General features: G+C 31.3%; 1 protein-coding gene across 5 annotated transcripts in view; it reads left to right on the top strand.

Annotated features, from left to right (window-relative positions):
* LOC127278644 (ryanodine receptor) overlaps window positions 1–21,613 on the top strand; it is a 36,178-nt gene that overhangs the window by 10,483 nt on the left and 4,082 nt on the right. For 2 of the 5 annotated variants that reach the window (XM_051300471.1, XM_051300477.1), the window contains 39 exons: window positions 887–964; window positions 1,207–1,282; window positions 1,446–1,558; window positions 1,659–1,858; window positions 1,982–2,167; window positions 2,329–2,500; window positions 2,691–2,860; window positions 3,241–3,365; window positions 3,445–3,815; window positions 3,882–5,322; window positions 5,391–5,599; window positions 6,988–7,087; window positions 8,322–8,520; window positions 8,620–8,993; window positions 9,103–9,322; window positions 9,804–9,948; window positions 10,019–10,317; window positions 10,399–10,932; window positions 11,005–11,237; window positions 11,405–11,507; window positions 11,578–11,736; window positions 11,963–12,078; window positions 12,170–12,709; window positions 12,812–13,630; window positions 13,692–13,846; window positions 14,228–14,399; window positions 14,494–14,771; window positions 14,841–15,061; window positions 15,132–15,222; window positions 15,283–15,605; window positions 15,693–15,996; window positions 16,056–17,001; window positions 17,076–18,094; window positions 18,156–18,527; window positions 18,722–18,834; window positions 19,552–19,645; window positions 19,715–19,957; window positions 20,700–21,111; window positions 21,187–21,591. In XM_051300471.1, coding sequence (XP_051156428.1) covers window positions 887–964; window positions 1,207–1,282; window positions 1,446–1,558; window positions 1,659–1,858; window positions 1,982–2,167; window positions 2,329–2,500; window positions 2,691–2,860; window positions 3,241–3,365; window positions 3,445–3,815; window positions 3,882–5,322; window positions 5,391–5,599; window positions 6,988–7,087; window positions 8,322–8,520; window positions 8,620–8,993; window positions 9,103–9,322; window positions 9,804–9,948; window positions 10,019–10,317; window positions 10,399–10,932; window positions 11,005–11,237; window positions 11,405–11,507; window positions 11,578–11,736; window positions 11,963–12,078; window positions 12,170–12,709; window positions 12,812–13,630; window positions 13,692–13,846; window positions 14,228–14,399; window positions 14,494–14,771; window positions 14,841–15,061; window positions 15,132–15,222; window positions 15,283–15,605; window positions 15,693–15,996; window positions 16,056–17,001; window positions 17,076–18,094; window positions 18,156–18,527; window positions 18,722–18,834; window positions 19,552–19,645; window positions 19,715–19,957; window positions 20,700–21,111; window positions 21,187–21,591 — 12,130 coding nt within the window. Of the gene's footprint in view, window positions 1–886; window positions 965–1,206; window positions 1,283–1,445; window positions 1,559–1,658; window positions 1,859–1,981; window positions 2,168–2,328; window positions 2,501–2,690; window positions 2,861–3,240; window positions 3,366–3,444; window positions 3,816–3,881; window positions 5,323–5,390; window positions 5,600–6,987; window positions 7,088–8,321; window positions 8,521–8,619; window positions 8,994–9,102; window positions 9,323–9,418; window positions 9,449–9,788; window positions 9,949–10,018; window positions 10,318–10,398; window positions 10,933–11,004; window positions 11,238–11,404; window positions 11,508–11,577; window positions 11,737–11,962; window positions 12,079–12,169; window positions 12,710–12,811; window positions 13,631–13,691; window positions 13,847–14,215; window positions 14,400–14,493; window positions 14,772–14,840; window positions 15,062–15,131; window positions 15,223–15,282; window positions 15,606–15,692; window positions 15,997–16,055; window positions 17,002–17,075; window positions 18,095–18,155; window positions 18,528–18,721; window positions 18,835–19,226; window positions 19,337–19,551; window positions 19,646–19,714; window positions 19,958–20,089; window positions 20,111–20,469; window positions 20,491–20,699; window positions 21,112–21,186; window positions 21,592–21,613 lie in introns of all 5 variants that reach the window. The other 3 variants (XM_051300462.1, XM_051300447.1, XM_051300453.1) reach the window with 3 other exon arrangements.

Raw genomic sequence — 21,613 nt, 5'->3', positions numbered from 1 at the left:
CTCGAAACAATGACAAACATATATCACTATCAGAGGACTCAATATCGTTTATATTGATTTTCAATCAAAAAGATATGGTTGTTTATACGGAAATTACCTACAGCATTTAATTGGATTAGACTTTATAGTCAAACATTAATTTTCATCTTGTTTTTATAACACCTTTCAGTTTTGTCTGACGAACATGATGATTCAGTTTATAAATTTTCTATCTGTGAAATTTTACTGATTTTAATAAATAGTAAAATTATTTATTTTTTTACCATATATAGGCTATATAAATTAAACAAAGAAAATTGTATTAGTCGTTTTATAATTGTTGAGTAAAACGAATTATTGTTCATTTTATTGTTACTCGCAAGTTTATTTCACAATGAAAAGCTGAATCATAATAGAGCGGAAATTTTGTATTCCATGTGCAAATCACGAAAGTGATGTGTGAATATTTTGCACAATAGTAGAGTAGATTAACTGCTTCATTACGTTTATTATATGGCCTTCTCTTATAAGTATAAACTAATTACATTATTTTTTTAAATTATAATAATTTTTTATTAAAGAGAAAAATTCATATTCAGTTTTTATATTTCATTTTTATATTTACTATTTTATTTTACATATTATATATTTTATATTATATAAATAATAACAATATAAAAATTATTGTTTTTAATTTTTCAAGATTTATAAATATACAATAATTTTATAATTAAATAGGTAATTATATTTTCTTTATAGTAATTTTAGAAAAACCTTTTTTTAAATATTAATTTTGTTGGAAAAAAAATTTAAATAACAATTAATTGATACTTAAATGGCAAGTAAAAATTTTTTATTGAAAACAAATTATTATTTTTATAATATTTTGTTATTATTTCGTTTTTAGGGAAAGGGTACAGGATCGGGTCACAGAACATTGCTTTATGGCAATGCAATTCTTCTCAGGCATCTTAACAGTGATATGGTGAGTTACTGTTAATAATTTATTTAATTTTAAATTTATTTATTTTAAATAATATTTGTTTTATTAAAATAATTATTTAATTAAATTATAATTATTTTTGTAGTTTTAATTCTCATAATTTATTAACAATTTTTTTAAATTAAAATTTCAATAACTCAATTTACACCAAAGAATAAAAAAATTAAAAAAATAAAGTAAAATTCCTGTAATTTAAAAGATGTTATTTTTTAATTTTATTCCAGTACTTAGCGTGTCTATCCACGAGTTCTTCAAACGATAAACTTGCTTTTGATGTCGGTTTACAGGAGCACTCTCAAGGTATGCTTTTAATCTTAATTTGTTAATTTAAAAAAAAATTGTTTTTCATGAAAACAAAATTTATATTAAAAAACAATTATTATTACTATTATTATTATTATTATTTTTATTATTACATATTATTATTATTTATTTTAAAAAATAATTTTCTTTTTTAATTCAGGAGAGGCTTGCTGGTGGACTGTACATCCGGCTTCGAAACAAAGATCAGAGGGAGAAAAAGTTCGAGTTGGTGATGATTTAATTCTTGTATCAGTCGCCACAGAAAGATATTTGGTAATTAAATTTTTAATTAATTTTATTTTATTTTATATTAATTAATTTTATAAAACTAAATTTTTATTTTAATAAAAAAATAATTTTCTCTTTTTTTTAGCACACGACTAAAGAAAATAACTTATCAGTAGTAAACGCTTCCTTCCACGTAACACATTGGTCTGTTCAACCTTATGGGACTGGCATAAGTCGAATGAAATATGTAGGTTACGTGTTTGGAGGAGACGTCCTTAGATTTTTTCATGGTGGTGACGAATGTCTCACCATACCTTCGACATGGAGCACAGCTCCCAATCAAAAGTACGAATAAATTTAAATGAATAAATTAAAAATTTTCAAAATATTTAATTAATTCTAATAATAATTAATTTTTTATCAAAATTTTGTCAATTCTAAAATATTTGATTCTTGAAAACTTTACAGTATAGTTATTTACGAAGGAGGAAGTGTAATGAGTCAAGCTCGATCCCTGTGGCGATTGGAGCTTGCAAGAACAAAATGGTCTGGTGGATTTATTAATTGGATGCATCCAATGAGGATTAGACATTTAACCACTGGACGTTATCTAGGTGTTAATGAAGCCAATAATGAACTATACCTCGTTGACAAGTAATAAAAATAAAAAAATATTTAATTTTTTTACTCTAAAAATTGAAAATGAATTAATTGGAAAGAAATTAATATAAAAAGTTTTTTTTTTAAATTAATTTATTTCTCATAAAATTTAAATTAATTAAACCATATTTTATTCAATAAAATAATCGTTACAGGAAAGAGGCAACCACAGATATATGTAATTTTTTACTGCGACAAGAAAAGGACGATCAAAAAGTTGCTCTCGAAGACAAAGACCTGGAAGTTATTGGATTGCCCATTATCAAATATGGTGATTCAACTGTTATCATGCAACATGCACAAACGAGTCTTTGGGTGTCTTACAAGGTAAATTACTCAATTTCAGAAGAAAAAAAATTTGCCTCACTGAACAAATTTATTTTATTCTACTAATCAGTTACTAAATATTTATTTGAATCAAATAAAAATTATTTCTTTGAAAAAGATTACTTCATTTAAAAAAAAAATATTTATGAGAATATATAATATTTATGTAGGATTAATTTTCGCATTACAGTCGTACGAAACGAAGAAAAAAGGTGTTGGAAAAGTCGAAGAAAAACAGGCAGTTTTGCAAGAGGAAGGAAAAATGGACGATGGTCTTGATTTTTCCCGATCACAAGAAGAGGAATCTAGAACTGCCAGAGTAATTAGAAAATGCAGTAGTCTTTTCACACAATTCATCACGTAAGAATAGATCACTTTTACTACCATAATAATACCATAAAACCACCATAATATCATAATTCCGCCATAAAAAAAATAATACTACCATAAAAAAATATTTATAATAATACCATAGAAAAAACCATATAATACAATAGTAATAATATTAATACAATTTAATAATCAAATAGCATCATTTCTTTTTTAAGTCACGATTTTTTTTTCTTTATAACAATTTAATTTAAAAATTTTTACAACAAATTTTAACGACAAATATCATTTTAGAAACAATCTTTTTGCGAAAAATTTAAAAAAAATACCTACAGTTTGATTCTCTCTGTACCCAGTAGGCTTTTAAATTAATGAAACAAAAACTAAAAAATATTTCCTTTATAATATAGAGGACTAGAAACGCTGCAGATTGATCGAAGGGCTTCCCAATTTTTTAAAAATGTAAATCTCAACGAAATGGTTATGTGCCTCGAGGATTTGATCAATTACTTTGCTCAACCTGAAGATGATATGGGTACAAATTTTCTGAAACATAAAAAAAATGTTTTTGATTGTAATAAAAAAAATTAATTTTATTACTTTTGTTTTTTTAGAACACGAGGAAAAGCAAAATAAGATTCGTGCCTTAAGAAATCGTCAGGATTTATTTCAAGAGGAGGGAATATTGAATCTTATTTTAGAAGCTATTGATAAAATAAATGTTATTACATCGCAAGGATTTTTGGTTGCACTTTCTAGTGATGAGAGTGGACAATCATGGGACCAAATATCCGGTTATTTGTATCAATTATTGGCTGCCATTATTAAAGGCAATCATACGAATTGTGCACAATTTGCCAATAGCAATCGTCTTAATTGGCTCTTCAGTCGGTTAGGATCACAGGCATCAAGCGAGGGAACTGGAATGTTAGATGTGTTGCATTGTGTGCTTATTGACTCGCCAGAAGCATTAAACATGATGAGGGTAATTACAATATTTATTTTTTTTTTATTTATTTTTTTTTTCTAATTTAATCGTTGCCTTTTTTAGGATGAGCACATCAAGGTGATAATATCCCTTTTGGAGAAGCATGGAAGAGATCCAAAAGTACTGGACGTTTTGTGTTCCCTTTGCGTGGGAAATGGAGTGGCAGTACGTTCGTCGCAGAACAATATTTGTGATTTTCTACTACCGGGAAAAAATTTATTACTACAAACACAATTAGTGGATCATGTGGCGAGTGTGAGACCAAATATTTTCGTTGGCAGAGTCGAGGGATCGGCGCTCTATCAAAAATGGTATTTTGAAGTAACAGTGGATCATATTGAGCAGACAACACACATGATGCCACATTTGAGGATTGGATGGGCCAATATCGCGGGATATGTTCCCTATCCGGGTGGTGGTGAAAAATGGGGTGGCAATGGAGTTGGTGATGATCTTTATTCATTTGGATTCGATGGCTCATATCTTTGGACGGGTGGTCGTAAAACTCGTGTAATTGAAGACGCAACCGAGCCATTTATCAAGAAAACTGATGTAATTGGATGTTCTCTGGATTTGACGGTTCCGGTGATAAATTTTGCCTTCAATGGAATACCAATTAATGGTTCATTTCGAAATTTCAATCTCGATGGAATGTTCTTTCCAGTGATTAGTTGCTCGTCAAAATTATCATGTCGATTTCTTTTGGGTGGTGATCATGGACGATTGAAATTCGAACCACCTGAAGAATTTTCACCCTTGGTTGAGAGTCTTCTTCCACAGCAGATTCTATCGTTGGATCCTTGTTTTTATTTTGGAAATATGGGCAAAGTGGTGATTGCCGGTCCATGGCTTGTTGAAGATGACACTGCCTTTGTGCCAGCTCCGGTTGACACGTCGATGATCAATCTACCGAGTTACGTTGAACAAATAAGGGACAAACTTGCTGAAAATATTCACGAAATGTGGGCTATGAATAAAATTGAAGCTGGATGGATTTTTGGTGAACAGAGGGATGATCTTAATAAGATACATCCTTGTATTGTACAATTTGAGAGATTACCAAACGCTGAGAAGAGATATGATACACAATTGGCTGTTCAGACTTTAAAGACAATTCTTGCCTTGGGGTACTATATAACTATGGATAAACCACCATCGAGGATTAAGACATTGAGATTGCCGAATGAACCTTTTTTGCAGAGCAGTGGATATAAGCCAGCGCCACTTGATTTAACTGCCATTACTTTGACACCGAAAATGGAGGAACTTGTTGATCAATTGGCGGAAAATACTCATAATTTATGGGCGAAGGAGAGAATCAGCCAGGGCTGGACTTATGGATTAAATGAGGATTCAGAGATGAGACGAAGTCCTCATCTTGTTCCTTATCCAAAAGTTGATGACGCTATCAAGAAAGCTAATCGTGACACTGCTAGTGAAACTGTTCGGACTTTACTTGTTTATGGATATATGTTGGATCCACCAACTGGAGAGCAGCATGAAGGTATATTTTTTCATTTGCGAATAGTTTCAAAATCGGATCATTTTTTGTAAAATTTGTAACTTTTACAGCACTGCTGCTGGAAGCGAATCGATTACGTCAATTGTCGTTCAGAACTTATCGAGTGGAGAGGCATTATGCTGTTACGAGTGGAAAATGGTATTTTGAATTTCAAGTTTTGACTGCTGGACCAATGAGAGTCGGATGGGCCAGGGCTGATTGTCCACCGGGAAATATGTTGGGCAATGATGACAGTACCTGGGCATTCGATGGTTATAACGTAAGATTGGACTTTTTTCCAAACAATTCAATTCTCTGCATATTCATAAAAAAAAAAATTACAAATACAAATATCGATAAATATTTTCACTTGTTTATCATATTTGGAAACTTTTAAATATTTTTTTAATTTAAATTCTGGAATTCGTATTTCAAAAGCAATATGAAAAAATGAAGAAAAAATATTTTTTAAAAAAAAATATAGAAATAAGGATTAGTTGCTATTTTAGAATCACAGGGATGTCAATTACTGTCGCAGGTAGTGATATTTAATTTATATATTGATTATAAAAACAAAAAAATGAATACTTGAAAGTAATTCGTGGTGAATATTAGGTGATCAAAGTACATGGTGGTACCAACGAGAGTTTTGGTCATAGATATCAAGTGGGCGATGTAGTCGGCTGTTTCATTGACGTCGCAGACAGAACGATCAGTAAGAGTTCCATTTACCCATAGCAGTCTAAAAAACTCTTACATTTTTTTTTTTTTTTGGTTTTTTTCGTTACTACTTTTTCCAGTCTCGCTCTATGTTTATATATGTTGATTTTTTTGTTTGCAAACCTTTCCCAAGAGAATGAAATAGAATTTTCATTCATTTCAACCACTTAAGATTTGGTTGTTGCAATCAAATCATTTTTCATTCTTCATTTTTTTTTTTAATTTGAAAAATAAAGAAACGTCAAGTTACAATTTTTATAATCAAAATTAATATAAAAACTCTTGGGATTCCATTTTCTACAATTTTTTATATGTAAATAAATATATAATGCTTTTTAAAAATAGAATTTAGATCTTTAGTTATTTTCAAAATAATAATTACTACAGTACTGAAGCTTGCACTCTAGTTTAGATTTTATAAGTCTAGAGAAAATGTCTTAGAAAACAAAACTTTCGACACTTATTCACATTATTTTGAGTTCTCGACAAAAAAAATTGAAATCTATTTACATTTTTTTTTCTCCACAATTTCATTTGCAATTTACTATTCACGACGTTATAAAATATATCAACTACAGTATGACAGTATGTTGAAAAAATCGAAATCAATTTCGTGAGTTATTATGTATCATCCTAATGTTATTTAACAGCCTTAATGCATTGTCATAAAACAAAAAAAAAAGTGTAATGTAATACTTATTATTGGACACGTGCCAGATATTATGCTGGGTAATATTATCCAATTTAAAAAATTATCTTCATCAAAGGGATAAATAATTAAAACATAATCAGAGGAGTAAAAAAAATTAATCAAAAAATTATATGAAACAAGTAAATACTGATAAACTTCTCAAAAAAGCAAACAAAACTAAATATGAAAGAATAATTTATTATTTATTCAAATTGTTATATGAAAAATTCGAAATGTACACTGGTGTTTCTTTCAAGGAGGAAAAAGTTTACTCGGGCACTGCTGAAACATTCGGTAAACAATGGCAAGTTGGAGACGTTGTTGGGGTTTTCCTGGATCTTATAGATCGAACAATTAGTAAGACGGAATTTTTAGGCGAAAGTTTCAGCTGCCAATTATATAAAAGCTAAATTAATTAATAATCTAGTTGTCAAAGTAGATTACTGGATATCATTTCCATATATTTAAGCTTCATTATATAAATGTTTTTGCTATCTATTTTTACGTTAATTATATTTGTCTTTTATAAATGTTTTTATTAAATTTCCTTATTTTTAATATTTATATTCTCATCTTAATAAAATCCTTCTATATATTTTATATTCACTTATTTTTTTTTATATAATATTGATAATAAAATTTTGTATTAATAAAATTTTTTATTTAGAGAGGTATCCAGTATTCTTTGATTACATAATTTAGCAAAGAATTGCTTTTTCATTACTACTTTACACGCTTAACATTAATAATCAGCGATCACAAATATTAAAATTTTATGAAAGTGAAAAAAATCTTCAGTTCAGATTCTGTGAATTTATAATATTTGGCATGCCCTAATTATTTCCCGTAATTTATCTTTACAAATATTTTTATGATTCTTTATTAGTTTTTTTATAAAATAAAAAAATACATATTTTTAACTAAAATATTTAATAATTCTAATTATAAATTTAATTTTAATTCTTTTCAAATAATTTTGATAAATAAATACAGAGGTAAAATTAATAAAACTAAATAAATTATAGTCAATTTTAACAATTGTTGGGATTTGACAGTGAAGTTCCTGAATTTGAAAGAAAATGACGGAAAGAAAATACAAAATTTTAGTAGAAAAAAATAATGAAATGTTTTAACAAAAATGTATTTGGTGTGTTAATTCTAAACAATTTGTCCCTTTTTCTTGTTTTCTGTTCACCTATAACACGTCTCATATATTATATATATGCAAGTACACTTGTACTCATTTTAAGTGTACAAAATATACTTCGCGTATTTAGCTTTTCTGTTGCTTGTCCATTTGCTCGTTATAATCTTATTGATAAAATGCTGACTGACTTAAAAATTTAACATTTAACTAACTTTTCTCTCTATATATAATAAATATCTGCAATATTTTGTAAATGTAAAATAGATATATATTTTATTAAAAAAAAAAAAACGCTGTAATATAGTCGGTTGCATGAGCAATTTTATTTAGTTGTTTGATTCAGCTAATTTCTCGTTAAAAGAATGTCAAGTCAGCCATTTCATTATAATAAATTTCGTTTTTTTTTAATTATATCTTTTAATTAAGCAACTTTTTTTCATTTAGGCTTCTCGCTGAATGGAGAACTTCTCATGGATGCTTTGGGAGGAGAAACTTCATTTGCAGACGTCCAGGGAGACTCATTTGTTCCAGCTTTCACTCTGGGGGTCGGACAAAAGGCTAAATTAACATTTGGACAAGATGTTGATACACTGAAATTTTTCACCACCTGTGGTTTACAGGAGGGATATGAACCTTTTTGCGTGTAAGTTACTTTCTAAATTTGCAAGATTTTTTCAATAAACAATTTGAAATTTCAATATCAACTGAAATAATTAAAATATTTTGTAAATTATTTTTGCAGAAATATGAATCGACCGGTGACCTATTGGTACACAAAGGATCAGCCAATTTATGAAAATACAGATGACATGTCCGACACGAGAATCGACGTGGCGAGAATTCCAGCCGGTTCAGATTCACCACCATGTTTAAAAATTTCACACAATACTTTTGAAACAATGGAAAAGGCAAATTGGGAATTTTTACGTCTTTCGTTGCCAGTTATTTGTGGTTCTACTTTTATTTCCGATGCTGATAAAATGAGACGATGGCAGGAAATTAAAATGAAACAAAATAGACTTTTAGCTGAACAAATGGAACAAGTGCAACAAGCAACACCTTCCGCTCATATTGAACAAATCATGAGATCTGGATTTAGCATGAGCGACATTAAAGGTTTTCAGAAAAATTTAAAAATAAAATTCTAGTTGCTTTTTTTTTAGATAATTTTTTATTAACAATGATTATTGTCGAAAAAAATAATAGCAAAATATCTTTTTTTTAGGATTACAGAGAAATTATTCTGAAGATGCAGTGGAAAATGATGAAATGATGAAAGAATCACCACTTCCGATTCAACGAAATAAACCATCAAGACCGCCAAGAAAAGGTTCTGTTCCTCGGGGTCTAGATCGAGCAACCAGTGAAGCTGAAATGAACGGTTATGGAGAAATGAATGGTGATCTTAAGGATGACAAGAAAAAAAGAGGACGATCACCGTTTCGGTAATTATTTCCCAAAATTAACAAACACGAAATTAATGAAATTCTAATTTCATTTATTTTAATAATAAACATCTAATTTTCATTTATTTCTCTCAGCAAGCGTAGTATCGAAATGGAAGATATCGCGTAAGTTTTATATGAAAAATGATGAAATCCCCATGTTAGCCAAGTTTTACCCAATTTATTTAGATTTCTAAAAGTATTACTTGTTCAAAATATCATTTTACTTTCATTATATATTTATCAAATAGTGTAAAATCATCTAAATTTCATTAAATCCAAAATTAATTGATTTCCCCCCAGAATTTGATTTGCTGTTTATAATTTTGCTATTATATATTTTGCTTTTAAGGTTGAAAATGAGAACAATGACCTTTTTTTTAATTCCTCGGAATTTTTGAATTTTGATTTGAAAACAAAAATATAAAAATATAAAATACAATTTTATATAGAAGACTTATTCCAGTTCGAACGTGTCTAGATTTTTCTCGAGGAAGGCAAAATCTCCAGACGCAAAGGCCAAGACTCCGGAACCATTTGCGAGATCCGATGTTTCTGATAGGAGCATGAAGCAAACAACTTTGTCAACTTCTGGCAGTCGAACAGCTCAAATTAGAACTTCAACGGTATTTAATTATTTAATTATTTTTAAAAAAATGGAATATTAATAATTATTATAATTAAAATTTTTTGCAGAACGATTTGACAAAAATGATGCCACCACAAATTCCCGAAAGAAATGCACCGAAAGCAATGTCAGTAATGACTGGAACTGGAATCGAATCAATTGGAAATGAAATTTTCGATGCTGATTGTTTAAAATTAATGAACGAATATTTTTATGGTGTACGAATTTTTCCCGGTCAGGATCCAACTCACGTTTATGTTGGTTGGGTTACATCGCAATATCACATTCACACCAAGGATTTTAATTTGTCAAAAGTTCGAAAAGTATCCGTGATCATCACTGACAATTATGATCAGCCTTTGGAACAGTAATTATTTATCTATACTAATTTTCAATTTATTTATTTATTTATTGGTTTTTTAAATTAATTTGATAAATTAATTTTCAGAGTGGATCGTCAAAGTTGCTACATGGTTCGAGCAGATGAACTTTACAACGAGGTGACACAGGACGCATCGGGTAAAGGAGCATCACAGGGAATGTTTATTGGTTGTTTTGTTGATACAGCCACGGGTTGGATAAGTTTCACCTGTGAGGGAAAGGAAACGAGTCATAAATTTAAAATGGAACCCGATACTAAACTCTTTCCAGCAATATTTGTCGAAGCGACTAGTAAAGAAATTTTGCAAATTGAACTTGGAAGGACCTCGACTACACTTCCATTATCGGCAGCTGTTTTACAGAATTCAGAGCGTCATGTGATTCCACAATTTCCACCTAGACTGAAGGTGCAGTGCTTGAAACCTCATCAATGGGCCAGAGTACCAAATCAATCTCTTCAAGTTCATGCTTTAAAATTATCTGATATTCGAGGATGGTCCATGCTCTGCGAAGATGCTATCTCAATGTTGGCACTTCATATACCTGAAGAGGATCGTTGTATCGACATTTTGGAATTAATTGAAATGGATAAGATGCTGAGGTAGGAAAAATTGATTATTGAACTTTTTCTGAAATTTTAATTATTTTTTATTTTCCATCGATTTTATTACAGTTTTCATGCACACACACTGACGCTTTATGCCGCATTGTGCTACCAATCGAATTATAGAGCAGCACACGCTTTGTGTCAACATGTTGATCAGAAACAATTATTGTATGCAATAAGAGCTGAATATATGTCAGGACCCTTGCGACAAGGATTTTATGATCTTCTTATCGCGTTGCATCTCGAGTCTCATGCCACGACAATGGAAGTTTGCAAAAATGAATACGTCATTCCATTAGGTAACAAAAATAAGTAAATGTCTCTTGTAAACAATTTTTTTTTCATACAAAATCTTAATTTTTCTTTTCCTTTTTTTTCTAATTTAATGTGAAAAAAACTAAAACTAATTATTTAATTAGCTGAAATAATCTAAATTAAAAAATAAATTTTGAAATAAATTTTTTAGGACAAGAATTGAAAGATTTATATGAAGATTTAGAAATGAGACATAGTTTGAGGTACCTAGAAACTGAGTCTGTTCGCCCTCAAATGAAAATGAGTGAAATAGGGTAAGTTTATTTTATTTTTTATTTTAGTTAATAAACAATTATTGATAAAAAAAATTAATTCCAATTTCAGAGAGAATCAGAATATTGAAAACATCAAAAGTCTATACAGTCCACATTTCCCTCTGGATATTGTTCGAGATTATGTAATGATGGCTCTAAATGAAGCTGTTGAAGTCAATCAGGTGCATAACAGAGATCCAATCGGAGGCAGTAACGAAAATCTATTTTTGTATGTAAGCGACGTCTGACTGACGCTTTTTTTTCATGAAAAATTAATTTAAAAATTTATTGAAAAATTTTCTGAATTCATAACCTTTTCTGCATTTAAAAATACATTTTCCATAATAAACAGTATTAAAGTATTCTTATTTTTAATTAAAAAATAATTATTTTCAATAATTCTAAAATTTGTAATTAAAATATTCTTTTAATTTATGAAATTATTTAATTTACAGACCTCTAATAAAATTAGTGGACAGACTTCTATTAGTTGGAATGCTGAGAAACGAAGACATACAAAAATTGCTAACTATGATAAATCCAGAAACATGGGATGACACTTTTGATAAAGGTTAATTAATTATTATAATATTATTGACATTTTTTTTAATTTTATCAAAATTTTAAATGTTTTAAATTATTTTTCATTTGGTTTTTTACAGAGGGAAAAGACGAACACAAAAAAGGACTTTTACACATGAAAATGGCAGAGGGAGCAAAATTGCAAATGTGTTATTTGCTTCATCATTTGAATGACATTCAATTGCGTCATCGTGTTGAGTCGATAATATCATTTAGTCACGATTTCGTTGGTGATTTACAAGCTGATCAATTAAGAAGATACATTGAAATCAAACAATCCGATCTTCCTTCAGCTGTAGCTGCAAAAAAGACAAGAGAATTTCGATGTCCTCCTCGTGAGCAGATGAATGCTATTTTGAATTTTAAAAATCTCGAGGAAGAGGACAGTGATAATTGTCCATGTGGCGAAGAACTTATAGCAAAAATGAACGAATTTCACAGTGAACTAATGTCATATGTCTCGTTGACTGCTCTTCAAGAGGCTGCTGATGCTGCTCAAGAGATTGTCGAAATTGAGAAACCTGGAGCCATGAAGAGACTCTTTAATTTCATCAATACTGTCAAGGAACTTGAGGAGGAAGCCAAACCTGAACCGGAGCCACAAAAAAAGACGGCTGAAGGTAAAGATCATAATGATCAAAATCATTTGATTATTGTACCAAATTAATATGATGATCGAATTCTACAAAAGGTTTTAATTTTGAATTGTCTTTTTATTACAGAGGTGTTTAGAAAAGTTCTGATAGCAACAATCGTCAAGTGGGCCGAAGAATCACAAATTGAGACTCCAAAATTAGTTCGTGAGATGTTTAGCCTTCTTGTTCGTCAGTACGATACAGTTGGAGAATTGATACGAGCTTTGGAAAAAACATACGTGATTAATAGTAAAACGAAACAAGATGTCGCAGAAATGTGGGTGGGATTAAGTCAAATTCGAGCACTTTTACCTGTTCAGATGTCGCAAGAGGAAGAAGGTTTGGTGAGAGAACGTCTTTGGAAATTGGTGAACAATCATACATTTTTCCAGCATCCAGATTTAATTCGAGTTCTAAGGATACATGAGAATGTGATGGCAATTATGATTAACACTCTCGGTAGAAGAGCTCAGGCACAATCTGATGGTCAAGCTCAAGCTCAAACAGCTGAAGGTGAAGTTCCAACTAAAGAGAAGGATACATCTCACGAGATGGTTGTTGCTTGTTGTCGATTTTTGTGTTATTTCTGCAGAACTTCTCGACAAAATCAAAAAGCCATGTTTGATCATTTTGATTTTCTGCTGGAGAACAGTAATATTTTATTGTCAAGACCTTCACTAAGAGGATCAACACCTCTTGATGTGTCTTATTCATCGCTGATGGAGAATACAGAATTGGCTCTTGCATTAAGGGAACATTATCTTGAAAAAATTGCCATTTATCTTTCACGTTGTGGATTACAGTCGAATTCCGAGTTGGTGGAAAAAGGTTATCCTGATTTAGGTTGGGATCCTGTTGAGGGAGAACGTTATCTTGACTTTCTTCGATTTTGTGTCTGGGTCAATGGTAAGACAATACGTTAATTAAATAAAATAATTAAAAAATAATTTAATTTTGTCAATTTCAGGCGAGAGTGTTGAAGAGAATGCGAATCTCGTGATTAGATTGTTGATTCGACGACCAGAGTGTTTGGGTCCAGCTCTTCGTGGAGAAGGTGAAGGATTATTGCGAGCAATTATAGATGCTAACAAAATGTCCGAACGGATTGCTGATCGTCGAAAAGTAAGTTGGAATTAAAAGCAGACATTCGGTCAGCTGATCAATAAGTCTCGTGAGTAAGAATTTTCGATTGAATTTTCACAAGCACGAATTTTGCCTGATGAAACTAATAGTTTGGATTCAAATTTTTATTATTATTCTATTCTAGGAATTTTTTTTCCCATTTGAAATCCAAATCCGAATGATGGACTCTAAATACTAAATTTTACATTATTCCAAATAGTAATGAGAAATAGATTCCAATTGTTCTAATTAATCTGATTCCAATAAGAGTAATAAGAGGACTTTTGCTTGAGAGACTTTATGAGTTTGAACCGATCATCATCATCCAAGCATGAAAAATACCTTGCACTAATTTAGTATCAAACTTAGCATTTTAAACAGCTCCAAGATGAAGCTGAAGGAACTTCAACAGGACTACAGTTTGAGCATCCCTTACCAGAATCAGACGATGATGAAGATTACATAGACACTGGTGCAGCTATTCTCAATTTTTACTGTACATTGGTTGATTTATTGGGACGTTGTGCTCCCGACTCTTCTGTGATTGAACAAGGTGATTAAAACTTAATCCTTTTATCCAAAAATTTTTATTTAGCAAAATTAGATTATTCTATTGATTAAATTGACTGGTAAACAAAATTTTTTAGGAAAAAATGAATCACTTCGAGCTAGGGCAATTTTAAGATCACTGGTACCTTTGGATGATCTTCAAGGAGTTCTTTCGTTGCGTTTTACATTGCTCAATCCAGCAGCAGGTGAAGAGAGACCAAAAAGTGACACACCGTCTGGATTGATTCCAGGTCATAAGCAAAGTATCACAATGTTTTTGGAAAGAGTTTATGGAATCGAGACACAGGAATTATTTTTCAAACTTCTTGAAGAAGCCTTTTTACCTGATTTACGAGCTGCCACTATGCTTGATAGGGTACGAATTTAATTAATATTTTTGCTTCCTCGAATAAGCTTTTTATTTATTTCTAATTTTGATTTACAGAACGATGGTTACGAATCAGATATGGCTTTAGCAATGAATCGTTACATAGGAAATAGTATTTTACCGTTGCTAATTAAACACTCGAAATTTTATAACGAGGCAGATAATTATTCTAGTTTACTTGATGCGACACTTCACACTGTTTATCGTTTAAGTAAAAACAGAATGTTGACCAAAGGACAACGAGAAGCGGTTTCAGATTTCCTGGTTGCATTAACAAGGTAGTAGGGAATTTTATTTCCAAAAGTTAACAATTACTTGAAATTAATAAATTTATTTATTTTCCTTTAGTCAAATGCAACCCAGTATGCTGCTGAAGCTTCTTCGAAAATTGACTGTCGATGTTTCTAATTTATCGGAATATACAACAGTAGCTTTGAGGGTAATTATTAAAAAATATATATTAAATAAATATTCAATAAAATTGAATTTATTTTTGTAGCTCTTAACATTACACTATGATCGTTGTGGAAAATATTATGGATCAACTGGATCGAGTGGTTCGAGTCCTTATGGTGCTTCCAGCGATGAAGAGAAAAGATTGACAATGGTTCTTTTCAGTAATATATTTGATTCTCTGTCAAAAATGGACTACGATCCAGAATTATTCGGAAAGGCTCTTCCTTGCTTAACGGCCATTGGATGTGCTCTACCACCAGATTATTCTTTATCTAAAAATTGCGACGACGAATGGTATGGAAGCAAATCGGCTTCTACTCAATCTACCGATGGTCCCTATAATCCTCAACCAATCAACACTTCTAGGTATTCTATTTATTAATCACAAATCTATTCTGAAATCCATAATTTAATTTTATCGATTAATTTAATTATACTGAATTTGAATTTCAGTGTGGTGCTGAATAATGATTTGAATCAAATAGTTCAAAAGTTTTCCGAACACTATCATGATGCCTGGGCAAGTCGAAAATTAGAAAATGGTTGGACTTTTGGAGATTCCTGGTCAGATGCGAATAAAACACATCCGAGATTAAAGCCCTATAATACGTTGAATGATTATGAACGAGAAAGATATAAGGAACCGGTTCGAGAAAGTTTGAAAGCACTTTTAGCAATTGGTTGGAGTGTTGAACACGCGGAGGTTGATAATAAATCAACGAATCGTAATTCTTTGAGACGATCCTCCAAAAGTCAGGTGAATTGAGATTATCATTCGCTTATTAAAGAACATGAATCATGAATTTATTTTTTCAGGGTGATTCTGCAAGTCCATTCAACTATAATCCTCATCCTGTTGATATGACAAATTTGACATTAAGTAGAGAAATGCAAAATATGGCTGAAAGATTAGCGGACAATGCTCACGATATTTGGGCCAAGAAAAAGAAAGAAGAACTTCTTACTGTCGGTGGTGGAATACATCCTCAACTAGTGCCCTACGATCTTTTGACAGACAAAGAAAAACGAAAAGATCGTGAACGTTCTCAAGAATTTTTGAAATATCTCCAATATCAGGGATACAAACTTCACAAACCAAATCGTGGAGGAGAAGCGGAAGTTGGAGGAGTTGGAGCGGCAGTAGAATTAAGATTCGCCTATTCTCTGCTTGAGAAATTGATAGAATATCTTGATAAAGCAACTATTAATATGAAACTTTTAAGACCATCGGACACCTTCAGTAGAAGAACAAGTTTCAAAACTGCTACCAGGGATATTAAATTTTTCAGCAAGGTAGTTTTGCCACTTGTGGAAAAATATTTTAGCACTCATAGAAATTATTTTATAGCCGTTGCAACAGCTACCAATAATGTTGGTGCTGCATCTCTCAAAGAGAAGGAAATGGTAGCTGCCTTATTTTGCAAATTGGCAAGTTTACTCAGATCAAGAATGGCTGCCTTTGGAGCAGACGTAAGAATTACCGTCAGGTGCCTTCAAGTTTTAGTTAAGGGTATTGATGCCAAATCACTAGTGAAGAACTGTCCAGAATTTATTCGAACTTCCATGTTGACTTTCTTCAACAACACTGCTGATGATCTTGGTCATATTATTCTCAACTTACAAGAGGGCAAATTCAGTCATCTTAGAGGGACTCATTTAAAAACATCCACATCGCTCTCGTATATTAACAGTGTCATTCTTCCAGTACTCACAGCCATGTTTGATCATCTTGCAACTTGTGAATATGGCAGTGATCTTCTATGTAAGTTAATCTCTAGTTTGCTAAACTTAAAATGAATTTTTCATTATTTATTTATTTTTTTTATTTCTTTACAGTGGACGAAATTCAAGTAGCTTCCTATAAAATGTTGGCCTCACTCTACACCCTCGGTGTGGATTCCACTTTGACTCAAGATCGAAAATACCTAAAAACAGAAATCGAGAGAAGTAAACCAAATTTAGGTTCATGTTTAGGAGCCTTCTCCAGCTGTTTTCCAGTGGCTTTTCTCGAACCACATTTAAATAAACATAATCAATTCTCCCTGTTAAATCGAATAGCTGATCATTCACTAGAAGCTCAGGATGTAATGACAAGAATGGAATCAAGTATGCCAACATTGGAAACAATTTTATCAGAAGTGGATCAATTTGTTGAATCTGAAAAAACTTACACTGATGCACCGCACGTTGTTGATGTGATTCTTCCACTTCTTTGCTCGTATCTTCCATTGTGGTGGGCTCAAGGTCCGGATAATGTGAATCCAACGGAAGGCGCATACGTCAGTATGGTGACAAGTGATCACATGAATCAACTTTTGAAAAATGTTCTCAAATTGATTAAAAAGAACATTGGAAATGAGAATGCACCATGGATGACGAGAATTGCGGCTTACACACAGCAAATTATTATCAATTCTTCGGAAGAATTACTCAAGGATCCATTCCTACCTTTGGCGGAACGTGTGAGAAAACGTACTGACAATATGTTTCACAAAGAAGAATCACTTAGAGGATTTATTAAATCATCCACCGATGATACTTCACAAGTTGAGGCACAAATACAAGAAGATTGGCAATTATTGGTTCGTGATATCTATTCATTTTATCCACTTCTCATCAAATATGTCGATCTTCAACGTAATCAATGGCTGAGGAATAATATTTCGGAAGCGGAGGATCTTTATAATCACGTTGCGTCGATATTTAACATTTGGTCGAAATCGCAGTACTTTTTACGAGAGGAACAGAATTTTATATCTGCGAATGAAATTGATAATATGGTTCTTATTATGCCTACTGCGACGAGGAGACCAGCGGCTGTGAGTGAAGGAGCGACTCCCGCTGGAGGTGGAAAGGTATATTTTGGAAAAATAAAAATATTTTTAAATTATTCATATTTGTAATTTTCATTTACAGAAAAAGAAGAAACATCGGGATAAGAAACGAGACAAGGACAAGGAAGTTCAAGCATCACTGATGGTAGCATGTTTGAAGAGGCTTCTGCCAGTGGGATTGAATTTATTTGCAGGACGTGAACAAGAATTGGTTCAGCATTGCAAGGATAGATTTTTGAAAAAAATGGCCGAGCATGAAATTACGGAATTTGCAAAAACTCAATTGACCCTACCGGATAAAATTGATCCAGCTGATGAAATGTCTTGGCAGCATTATTTATATTCACAACTTGGTCAAAAAAAGGATGTTATGGAACCAGTGAAAGCTCAACAAATCGACGATGTTGTTGCTAGAATAACAGATATGGCGAAAGTTCTTTATGGCTTGCATATGGTGAGTGATTACACAGTGTTTGCATGTTTTTATAAAACATTTCTATACGCAGATATGGAAGCTGTAACATCAAGCAAAAAAATCTGATCTTTAGGGAAATAGTTTCTTTCTTTTATTAAAGTCAACTTTTATTTATAATTTCAATTATGATTTTATTTTTCTTCTTTCTTTGTTTTTCCGTTATCTTCGCGTAGATCGACCATCCGCAACAGCAAAGCAAAAGTCAATATCGATCAGTGGTTTCAATTCAGAGAAAGCGAGCCGTCATTGCTTGTTTTCGTCAGATCTCCCTTCACTCCCTGCCCAGGTATCAGATTGCTTTTGTGTGTTCGGTTTTATCATTTTTTTGGCAGTGTTTTTAGTTTTGCTATCATTGAAGTAGAAGCTTCGAAATGCTCCTTTTATATATGACTTATATGTAGAAGAAGCTTCATATGCAGTATAAAACTGATAATGTATAATTTAGAAAAGAGAATATCAGTTTTATTAAACCTTGGAAACGAATGTGAGTTAGAAATGAAAAAATGAAGATTTATTAAAAAAATTTCCAAACAAATTTTTTTTTTTCAAAAATCATTCATATTATTATAAAAATATAATTCACTGAAATTGGTATAACGAAATTTATTTAAATTTTTTTTAATATGCTTTTCGTGAACGATTCTAACGAATTTAGTCGTGTGTGCATGCTGCTAACAGGCGACAAAACCGCCACCATCCCGAGGTGGATGGAATCGTGTGCTGTGTGCAGCCAGAAAGAGAGCGGCCATTGCATGCCTACGTAGTGAACTCCTCTACAAGCTAAGAAGGTACTTCCAAAAATCCTTGCCATTAGCGTCCTCTAGTCAACCTTGAAGATTTGAAAAAAATATATTCAAAAATATTCTTGATTAGCAACAAAATCGTAATGAATTCAAATCTTCAAGAGTATAAAATAATAAAATGTAGACGCTTCAGCTTGTTAATGAGTATACTGTAAGATAGAATTTAATGTTTTATTTTGAAAAGAGAAATTAAATTTCAGGCATCGGGCTATAAATATTTTTGCCCGAACATATTATGAATTATGGCTTCAGGATGAAAATGTTGGCCAGGAAGTTATGATTGAAGATCTTACGGTAAGAATATAAAAAATTTATGTTTTAAAAGAAGAAGAATAAAAATAAAATAATAAAAAAATGTTTTAGCAATCGTTCGAAGATGCAGAATTGAACAAAACGGATGGTAAAGAAGATGAAGGTAAACCGGATCCACTGACACAATTAGTGACAACATTCTGTCGAGGAGCAATGACTGAAAGATCTGGAGCACTTCAGGAAGATCCTCTTTATATGAGTTACGCGCAAATTATATCGAAATCCTGTGGCGAAGAAGAGGAAGAAGAAGAAGGTGAAGGTGGTGGCGAAGAAGAAGGACGTGCTTCAATTCATGTAATTATCATATTTTTTTAAAATAATTCTTTACATCCAATTTTTATTACTAAAATTTAGAAATAAATCTAATTTACTAAATTATTTATTTTAAAAGATAATTTAAAATTTTTCTAACTCGCTCTTTCGAAGAAGGCACGTTTATCAAGAATGGTAAGAATAACTAACAAAAAAAAAAAATCTAGAACGTGCACACTCTGTAAGCTTCTATTTTGCTAGAATATCATCATATGAGAATTTTTCAATCAATTAGTTGTTTGAGATTCTTAGAAATTTTCGTCCATAAATTTTTTTTGCATTGGTATTATATTTAAAAATTTTTCATTGAAGATAATTTTTTTTAGAATTTCTTCTTTTCTTCTTAAAAAAGAAATATCAAACTGCCAACTCTGCTTTGTAATTTAGATTCAAAATTAAAAAAACTCTGAAAATAAGAAACTTGACAAGTTTAATGCCGCCTATTTTTTTTTTTATAAAACTAATGCTTAATTTCCTTTTTTGCGTTCTTAAAGAGGCCAATGCATAAATTAATGGTAAGATAATATTCGAATCAATTGATTTATTTTTTTTTTATTAAATTAAATTCTAGATTTGATTGTTAAATTCTGTTCTAGTTGTCAATTTTCATTAAAATCGCTCATTTTTACATTTAAATCGCTAAAATTAATTTGCACTTAAATTACTGAAAATTAATTTTAAATTTAATTCAAATTTATAAAATTGAAATATATATTCCCCACAGGAACAAGAAATGGAAAAACAAAAATTATTATTTCATCAAGCGCGACTTGCAAATCGCGGAGTTGCGGAAATGGTTCTTCTTCACATATCAGCTTGCAAAGGTGTTCCTAGTGAGATGGTGATGAAAACTCTCGAATTGGGAATCTCTATTCTTCGTGGTGGTAACATTGAAATTCAAAAAGGAATGTTGAATCATCTGAAGGAAAAAAAAGACGTTGGTTTCTTCACATCAATTGCGGGATTAATGAATTCGTGCAGTGTTTTGGATTTAGATGCTTTTGAGAGAAATACCAAGGCAGAAGGTCTTGGTGTTGGATCAGATGGAGCTGCTGGTGAAAAAAATATGCACGATGCTGAATTTACTTGTGCATTATTCAGATTTATTCAATTGACCTGTGAGGGTCACAATCTTGGTGAGTTATTGCTGTGATGATAATTTTATCGATGATTTTTGCCTCCAATGGGAATAAATTTTTTTTCTCTTTTAGACTGGCAGAATTATTTAAGAACTCAAGCGGGTAATACGACAACGGTAAATGTTGTAATTTGTACCGTCGATTATTTATTACGATTACAAGAATCAATTATGGACTTTTATTGGCATTATTCGAGTAGAGAATTGATTGATCCTGCGGGTAAAGCAAATTTTTTCAAAGCTATTGGAGTTGCGAGTCAAGTTTTTAATACACTTACGGAAGTAATTCAGGGACCTTGTGCACAAAATCAACAAGCACTTGCTCATTCGAGATTGTGGGATGCTGTGGGTGGATTTTTATTTTTATTCTCACATATGCAGGATAAATTATCGAAACACTCGAGCCAAGTGGATTTATTGAAGGAGTTGCTTAATCTTCAGAAAGATATGATCACAATGATGCTGTCCATGTTGGAAGGTAGAAAATTTTTTCTTTATTA

Source organism: Leptopilina boulardi, unplaced genomic scaffold, assembly GCF_019393585.1.
Source record: "Leptopilina boulardi isolate dan_hultmark-lab unplaced genomic scaffold, ZJU_Lbou_2.1 LbouV2_112, whole genome shotgun sequence".
Taxonomy (NCBI): domain Eukaryota; kingdom Metazoa; phylum Arthropoda; class Insecta; order Hymenoptera; family Figitidae; genus Leptopilina; species Leptopilina boulardi.
This window is presented reverse-complemented; position numbering and strand designations above follow the sequence as displayed.